Consider the following 9384-nt stretch of genomic DNA (forward strand, 5'->3'; position numbering starts at 1 on the left):
AAAGTTGCACGCTTTTCAAAGCATCTATTGAACTCCATGTGCAAGTACAGTGGGTACATTAAAGTACATACATACATATATGCAAATGCATTGCAAAAAAGTAACATATATATGCATGTACATGCGTACATAAATGCACATGTATTTATGTATACAAAAATATATTTTTAGAGTAATGCATAAAAATTGATCAAAAAAAGGGAGTACAAAATTTTGCTTAAAAGTATTGCAATTTCAAATTTGCACTCAATATGCAAACGCGTAGCAAAGGAAGTTGTTTTGAATTTCGATGGTAAAATATTTATCAAAAATTAAAAAAATAGACGAAAAAATACTAATTCAGAAAATAACAAACCGCAGGTATTGTCGCACACGGCTTCCAAAGCCGGCATTTTTGCACTCAGAAATATTCCCCGATGACATGCAAAACAACACAAAAAATATATGTAAATACTAACAATGCATTTCAGCAACCATAAAATATACATTTAAAAAAAAAATTCAAAATACCAAAAAAAAATGAATTGTTACTTTGGCGGCAGCTAATGGACGACATTGGCCAAATAGACCCACAGCTATGCGCGCACCTGCAAGCCGCCGCATAAATGCAATTGCCAAACGATGCATGCAATGCGCAACCAGCAGCGTGCAACAGCAAAATACACTACCACAACAAACAACAACTACAACTACCTACATCTACACAATAAACATGCACATAACTGCATGCCAATCACTTGAACTCTTTGTATGTGTGAGTGTGTGTGTGTGTGTGTGTGTTTGTTTTCTTCTTTTTTTTCTGTGTACATTACCATCAGTATTGTGTTGGGTATAACGGATAAATCCATCGCTGGTATTGAAGTTAACAAACCACTCGGATACTTTTTCATGCGACTGGGGAAAAAAGTCGATTCAACACCCTGCGGTGGTAGTGCGAGTGAGTGCGGCACAGTGGAGAAAATTCGCCAAAGCAGCACACAAAACAAAAAACAAACAAAAAAAAAAACAGAACAGAACAGAAACAAATAAATTAAAATAAAATAAAAGCGCAAGCAGCAGTAGCGTGTACAAAATACGTACATTGATATAAGGGCGTAGCCTGTAGTGGGGCAAAGGTAAATATTTCAACAAATACATTATTATTTTTTTTTTCATTTTTTGTTAAACTATTTTTATACTAAGTTGGAGTACGCCTCGAATTTTCAGCAAGCTCTTAAATTACACCGGCACAAAAAAAAAATTTGCCTGCATTTAACCAGAACCACCTACCGACATGTTAGTCGACCCGCTGAATCCGAATCTGCGGTCCGTTTAAGTTTTATACCCTCAAAATTTCGAGTAAATCACGAAAAATGGCGATATTTTGCTTTTTTCGGGTTTTCGCAATTTTGAGGGTATGCGAGTCAAACGGACCTCAGATACGAATTCAGCGGGTCTTCTATACACATATCTTATCATGGGTCAGAGCCAGTTTGCAAGCAGGCAATTTTCCGTTAAAACACCTACCGGTAGCCTAGCGTTATCCCTCTTGAGGGAAAGAACACCGGACCCCAATGCCGATGTACTTCATTATTGATAATCCAGAGCTTCTTTGGACTTCGCCACACTTCTAGTCGAAGGCTGTGCGATAGTAGCGAATTTATCGCAGCCTGACTGTAGATATGTATAAAGATTCATCTGCCTGTTTGCTATATTGCTGTTCAGTAGCTACGCCCTCCTCGTTATTATTTTGTCAGCTTATAGGATTTATTGAGGCCGAGCCAGCAACTTTCATGCCCTTACGCCAAACTTCGGCCGCTATAGTTGCTTCGAAGTTCGTTCCAAAGTGCAGATCCGGGATCACATAGTCAATCCGTCCCGAGTAAATTTGCCGCTATACTATTGTGACCGTAGGACCTGCAGGCAAACAGTTGGCAGTTTAGGACGCTATATTGTTGGCCGATAGGTCCGCCGCCAAGAGGTGCTACAACGTGGAATAAAGTGCTGCCATTGGTTTAATGCTAAGTGTCTGTCTTGTTTCTAGGAAATATTTTCTTATCCATTGCTGTCCAGCAAACCCCTATGGAATAGTACCGGCGACTATCTCCCTAATGATGCAGTGAGAAAGAGAAGGTAAGCATCTTTTTGCGTGCATAGAATGCCACGGAGGCCTCTTCTCACAGGCACACAATTTGTTTTTTTTTTACTATACATTTTTTTATTCGACTTCATCTTATAATCTTGAAAGGGGAACTGCTTACCCATGATCCTACCTGGCTACGCCCTTGCAAACATAAATACGTATATAAGCATATGAAATCAAAATAACAAAATGAATGAAATTAAACAAAAAGTTTCAGCAGTAAAATAGGTTATACGAGTATAATGGTGTGTACGCGCGAGTAAAGCAAAAAATTTTAAGGTGGCGAATAAATTGGCGGCACGAGAAAACAAAGCAGATTTATAAATGAAGTGTGGAACGAACAATTAACACCAATGCCAAGCCACCACGCAAAGCCAAACCAAGCTTGCCGATTCAAATACGTGTACATTGCAATTGTGGCGTAGTTTTCATGAGTTATTGCATTTGATATACATATGTATGCGTGTATGTGTGTATGTATGAAAAATGCTTCACCTGAAGTGAAATTTATTTCTCTTTTCTTCAATTAATTTCCCTTTGGTGCGAGGCCAAATATTTATACTTGCCTACATATGTACATATTTTTGTAGGTAATTTTTTTAAACTTTCCAACACACTTATTTTTAATTGTATGAAAAACATTAATAACAGAAATCAACAATATAAAACAATTTGTTTGGTATTGAGTTATTTCAATGAGGCAAAGATATTTCGTTATATATGTATGCGATGAACACACAGTTGAAAAGTTCCGAGAACTTGTAACAACTTTTATAAAAAGTGCTTATTTTGCCTACTTCAAATCGAATAATGATTTATCCACAGCCGCGGATAACCCACATTTTTTGTAAGTAGTGCTGCAATTTCAAAGGAAAGCCAAAACCCTTTACCCGAGAGGAAGTAAATCATATTGTTTTTTTCTTATTCAGATTTACAAGTCTTTATTCTGGCAATGGGAATGTCGTAAATCCACGCTTGATTTCAAAAGATAGAATTATATGGCCCCGCCTCTTTGTATATAAAGCTGGGCCTTATAAAACAGGTTATTAGTTTAGGTTAGGTTGAAGTAACTGCCTGCTTCCCAAAGATAAGAGAAAATATCCGCTAACGTGGGGGTCTTAGCGTTATAGCGTTTCTTTTATATGTATATATAATTCTTTTTTCTCACTTTAAAACAAAAAAAAAATATATAAATAAAAGAAAATTAAATAAGAAAAAGGAAAAAATAATAATCAAAAACGGGAAATAGTACTTAAAAATTAAATTTGATCAAAAACAATTTTATTTCAAAAAGAAAAACAAAAGAAAAGCACTCATAAAAAACTGGATAAGATCTTGAAAATTAAATGAAATAAAAAATATCCTGCCTGGACTTCATTTATTGAAGTAATTACTTCGATATCGGTCGTCCTAACCAATTCCCAGACAATCTTGGATTCTATAGCGAAGAACAGGGAGAAACGCTTTTTTCCACTATACGTACTTCAAACACGAAAGTCGTTAAAAAGTTCCTATGTACATACTGACGTAATGAATGTAGTTTTTGAAAGAAATCTGTGTTTTGAAATATATTTTTAATTTATATTTTTTTAAACACACTTTTTCGCTTTGGTAAAAGTATAAATCGACAACTATGCGTAGTTAGATATATTTTTCATGTAATTTTCAAGAAAAAAAGACGAAAAAGAAACTAGGTATGAAAAAAATATTTCACAAACACCCTCAAAAATATGGAATAAGCCTTATCCTAAGTTTCGCACCAAAAAAATGCACCCAAAAATCTTTCATGCGCCCATAGTAAATACAGGGAAACGAAAAATGAAAAGTGAACCGGTTCGGAAAAAAATTAAATTCATGATAAGGCTGAATATGATTTACAAAATTCGAAAATTCAACCAAACTTGCTGCGAAAACTTTTTATTTAACTCCCATTTTCCAGACGCAAAACGGAATACTGCAATTCCGCCTGTTGCCTGGCCTAATGTACGCCATACCTCCTTACAAGCAAACAGAAAAAGTATTCGGCCCACGCTTGAGTCTTATGTATTTTTACAAGGCAATTTCGAAAAACAACTTTTTTTTGTCAAACTTGATATCGATAACTTTATAGATTTTGCAATCGTTATATGTATCTATAAAAATAATCGATATTGTTGTCTATATACACTTGTAGTCAGCTGATTAAGTCAAGTGACGTTGAATTTTCATAATTTTTGTACGAAGGTTTAAATGTGGATTTATGTGTGGCTGGTGGGGTAAAGTGCTAGACTTTTATAAAAAAAAAATATAAGCATTGAATAAAGAAAAGAAAAATAACTAAAACTAGTCCAAATGTCACTTGACTTAATCAGCTGACCACAAAGGTATTTATCGATATTGTTGGCGACATATTAATCGATATTGTTATCTATATATTTATCAATATATTCTTTGATATATTTAGCCTCGAACAAATTTAAATAGTTCCGACAATACTAAAAATCTCGAAGTTCCAAAATTTCAAGGTGGTCGAAGTAATCTCGAAAATCCGGAAACAGGTCCGAATGTCCCTCAGTAGTTCTCAAAATCCCGAAATATTAATTAGTGAGATAATATAGTTTGTATTCATTTTCCAAACTCACCAGCTTGATAAGCACCAACTTTCAACTCAAAAATAAATTTGATCTATGGATTTGTGATTTGACTAATTTAAAATCACCCAACCCTATTCAGCAATAATTTTTTTCTTATAGTCCTACTGGCGCGCTTTAATTTACTGACATTAGGGTGGTAGGAACTGAGATCTGGTGGGTAGCTACCAGAACGAGGTACGTGAAGCCAATGCACTTTAGAACAAAAAAAATAAAGAAAAAATTTCGAAACAAAAGCAATTTAAAATTACGAAAAAAAAATTCGAAAATACTTAAGACTAAGTGTGTTCTACGGCGGACCCCGCAAAATAGGTTTGTTAGCATTTTGCTGTAAAGCTTTTATTACTTTGACAACTTTTAGTAAAATGTTTAAACATTTTCATACAGATCCTTTAAGCTTAAACTTTTCTATAATCTGAGGGGATTTTTTTGTAAAAAATTTTGTTGCATGGAGAGTGATGCACCCTAATATGCATACATACGGCTATCCACATCTGCATATGTATGTTTACTAAACCTCAGTATTTGATTTTCATTTTTTTCGCGCGGCAAAAAAACTTTCACTCGTATTTTTTCAATCACTGTTACTCTGCAAGCGATCGGTTGTTAGAAAATTGCCAACATTTCTGTTGTTTTCCCTTAGAATTGTATTTTCAATTTCCACTTGACCCGCCCACAATACCGCACAGCCAAGCAGGGGAACAATAAACATCGCAAATATTCCTCGAATCACGGCAGTGCAACGCCCGAAAGCTGCGTTGTACCTGCTGCAGCGTTTTCCGCGTATTTAACCAGTGTTTACACATTTGTACATATGTACGTACTCAGCTACGTATTACATAAGAGCCCTGCAGGAAAATTGGATTGCCGTAAATTGCTGAGATTTGAATAAATAGTGAACAACCAATTGTTCGGTTTTTTTCGTGGAATAAAACATCAGTAAACGTTGAAATTTATCCGTTATGTATCCGCTTTGAATTTATTTTCATTGAAGTTCGCTTCATTTAAAAAATAAAAATTTTAATTCCTTACGTAAGGTGTACAAGTAACTGGCTTGTAATAATCTCATCAGCAGAAGGCATTTTGGCATCTGACAGACTATTAGAAATATTAGAAATAGTCAGTGTATGGTACATTTTCTTGCTGGCCATAATACGCGCATTCGACTTACTGCATGCTTATATATGTGTGATTGTATGTTTGCTAAATCATTTGTTTGAAATGCACACATACATACATTCGTACGTTGGAATGTGTGAAGTGCCCGCTTTTGTGGCACTTAAAAACTTTCAAACAAAAGTTGCGCGCTTCATAAATTCACTAATTTGAAAAGTTTTGACCCCACGATCTACGACATGTCTTCAACATTTGTGAACGGAATGACTTATACACAAATATATTACTTGGGGAACTATTGGCTGTTATTTATTTTTTGGTCGAAAAAGTAATAAAAATAATAATATTTTCCCTTGCTCGAAGCAAAACAATTATTAAAAATGGTTTTAGGGATGGTTTACATTCGCCAAAATGGGGAAACTTCAAGGAAGATTAAATTATTAAAAATGTATGCATATGTGGAAATAGAAAATAGAATATAGAAAACAGAATAATAATATAAAATATAGAGTAGGGAATATGAAATATACATATAATAGAGAATAGTGAATAAAGAATATAATATAATAATAATATATAAATATAGAATATAAAACATAAAATATAAAATATGAAATAGAATATAGAATATAGAATATAGAATATAGAATATAGAATATAGAATATAGAATATAGAATATAGAATATAGAATATAGAATATAGAATATAAAATATAAAATATAGAATATATAATATAGGGATATATAATATGGAAAACAAAACGTGACAAAAATCGATGATCTCGTACTGGCAGACCGCCGATAGAAGGTGCGCTAGATAGCTGAGACAATAGGCATCTCAAGTGACCACGTCGGTCATATCCTGCATGAAATTTGTCCGCGTTTGCTCACTCCGGACAACAAGCGCAACCGTGAGGCCACTTCAAAGCAGTGTTTGATGTTCTTTAACCGCAAAACACCACGGTACAATCGAAACAGTGGACTTCACCCGGTGAACGTGCTCCGTAGAAGGCGAACACTGTCCTATCAGCCGGGAAAGGTGATCGCAACCGTTTTTTTTTTTTTTTTGAATTCACAGTGTGTGATCAACATTGACTACCTGGGGAAAGGTGAAACGGTCACAAGGCCCTACTACGATGAATTATTGGGGAAATTCGATGCTGAATTGCAGAAAAACAGCCCCATTTGGCGAACAAAGCCAAAGAGCACACCATGACAATCCACCGGCTCACATCTCCGCCAACGCCATCGCCATGTTGGTCGAACGCTACGGACTGCTGCCCTATCTACTGTTTTCTCCAGATTTGGCCCCGTTTTTTGTTTCCAAACTTGAAAAAGTCACTCGCGGAGCAGAAATTTGAGTCAAATGAGGAGGTCGTCGTCGACAGGGACTAATATAAATACATATACATATGTACATATAGTATTCGAATCCGAATGATTTGATTTTAGAATCGCAATACAGAGTAGACAACCAACATTAGAGCACCGATAAAATTGTCAGCCTCGAAATCCAGCGACGCTTTATATATATGTGGGAATCAACGCACGGACCACTCAAGTGCTTGTACTTATATGGCGAAGAAGCATGAACAGTGACAACCTCCGATGGAGTGTTCGAGGGAAAGATGCGATGGTGAATGCCGTACGAATGGACAGAAATCATCCAGGTCTGAAACTATATGACTCCGATCGCGAATGGCAAGATCAGATTGTGGAAAGACTTGGCTTTACTTGGTATTTTCATTTGGCTCCAGTTTACAGAGAAGAAAAGCAACAGGCTTTCTTCGTTGCACTCGGCCAAACCCGCATGGAGAGTTCCAGTGCCGGAAATCAAGAAAAAGGAGCCGTCTATGCCTTTTACACTCTCTTCTGTACATTAAGTTCCCTTGGCAATTTCATTTACAGATTTATCACCAGTTATATGGAATGATTATTTGAACTAAAGATACACCCCCACACTGTAGCTTACATCATTCTTGCATTTTTTTACTTTCTGCTTTCTTTCAATTAAAATCGCACTTGTTCTATTGAAGAGCTTCGTTGCGAGCACGGAGCGTTTCTCCTTCAAAAAGCCATAGGTGTCGTCATTCTCCCTTAGCTTCTCCGCCCCTATTTCCCTAACCTGCCATTCACCTTCCGGCATCGCTACATCTTTTTCCCACTCCCCTCTTAAGGGCATCACAATGAACAGCTTAGTCAAATCTAAGTGGCCCTCCATCTACGGAGGCAGCCCGCTAAGCTAACCTTACCTGACACGGAGGTCTTAGCATTATTCTGTTTGTCTCTTAGCAGTAACATTTTAATTAATGAAATTAAATTAAAAATATGCATAGATATTTTTACTTTTTAAACAACAAAAATTAAAAGCTTAAAATTTGATTAAAAAGTAAAGAAAAAATTAAGATAAAAGAAAAATTAAATAAAATAACAATTAAATGAAATAAAACAATATTTCCCTTTTTAAAACAAAAAAACGAAAAGCTAATAAAATAAAAGAAAAGAAAAAATGAATAAATAACATAAAAATTAAATTAAGTAAGAAATCTTTTTATTTTTGCAACAATAAAATCGAAAAAAATCATGAATTTTAAAAAAGGAAAAAATGCATAAAATAAGTGTCTAGACCTTAAGTTAAATTGAAAAATATATATTTTTCTTTTCAAAATAAAAAAATTCAAAAACTAAAAAGCAAGTAAATTTTAAGCAAAAAACAAAACCAACTTCATTTCTCATGTAAAACTTTTAGAGTACCGTTAGTTTCTTCATGATCCAAAGATCGGATCTAAACTAAATTAGTATGGGACCATTTCTGAGGTACTACCTTTCCTTTTGAAAAAAGGATTGTAGAAATCGGTTCACGTGGTCCAAAGTTATGCGGTAACATACACAAAAAAAAAATATTTCGACGAATTGATAACCTCCTCATTTTTAACCGACTTCAAAAAAGGAAAGGTTATTATTTTTTGTTTTGTTTTATGTATGTTACCGCATAACTTTGGACAACGTTAACCGATTTCGATAATTTTTTTCATCTTAAGGTTAAAGAAATTAACGGTACTCCTTAATTTGTATATGAGAATTAAAATCGATTGTTTTTTTTTTTGCTTAAAAATTACTTGTTCTTAAGTCGGTTAAAAATGTATAAAAATGAAAAAATTCCGGTGACCGAGGATTCGAAAGAGCTTTTCGACATGAAACTTAACAAAAAGCTTTTGTATGACTTTTATGCCAGAATAAGCAAACTATCTTGCCTACTCGCTTTCAATTGTCTTACAAAATACTTGCAACTACCTTAACTAGAATTGCCCTGTTTATTTGAACTTTATAGATTGCATCCACTCAAATTTAAATTTTTGAAGGTAGCGACCAGTCAGAATTTCCAATTATTTTACCTACTCGAAGGCGATAAAAGCTGGTATGAGCAATCGAAAGCTAAGTAGAACAGTAGAAGAGATTTGAATAACAAAAAAAAAACGAACTATTTCATGTAGACGTCAGCTTGTCTCAATTTCG

At 34.7% G+C, this 9384-nt stretch overlaps 1 protein-coding gene across 1 annotated transcript in view; it reads right to left on the bottom strand.

The window, feature by feature from the left end:
- Positions 1–9384, bottom strand: part of LOC108371334 (uncharacterized) — a 28243-nt gene that overhangs the window by 13000 nt on the left and 5859 nt on the right. The window contains exon 5 of the mRNA XM_017626883.1: positions 813–920. Within this exon, the coding sequence (XP_017482372.1) occupies positions 813–920 (108 nt within the window). The remainder of the gene's footprint in view (positions 1–812; positions 921–9384) is intronic.

Source organism: Rhagoletis zephyria, unplaced genomic scaffold (assembly GCF_001687245.7).
Source record: "Rhagoletis zephyria isolate East Lansing unplaced genomic scaffold, Rhagoletis_zephyria_1.1 Rzeph_scaffold_04894, whole genome shotgun sequence".
In the NCBI taxonomy this organism is placed as follows: Eukaryota; Metazoa; Arthropoda; class Insecta; order Diptera; family Tephritidae; genus Rhagoletis; species Rhagoletis zephyria.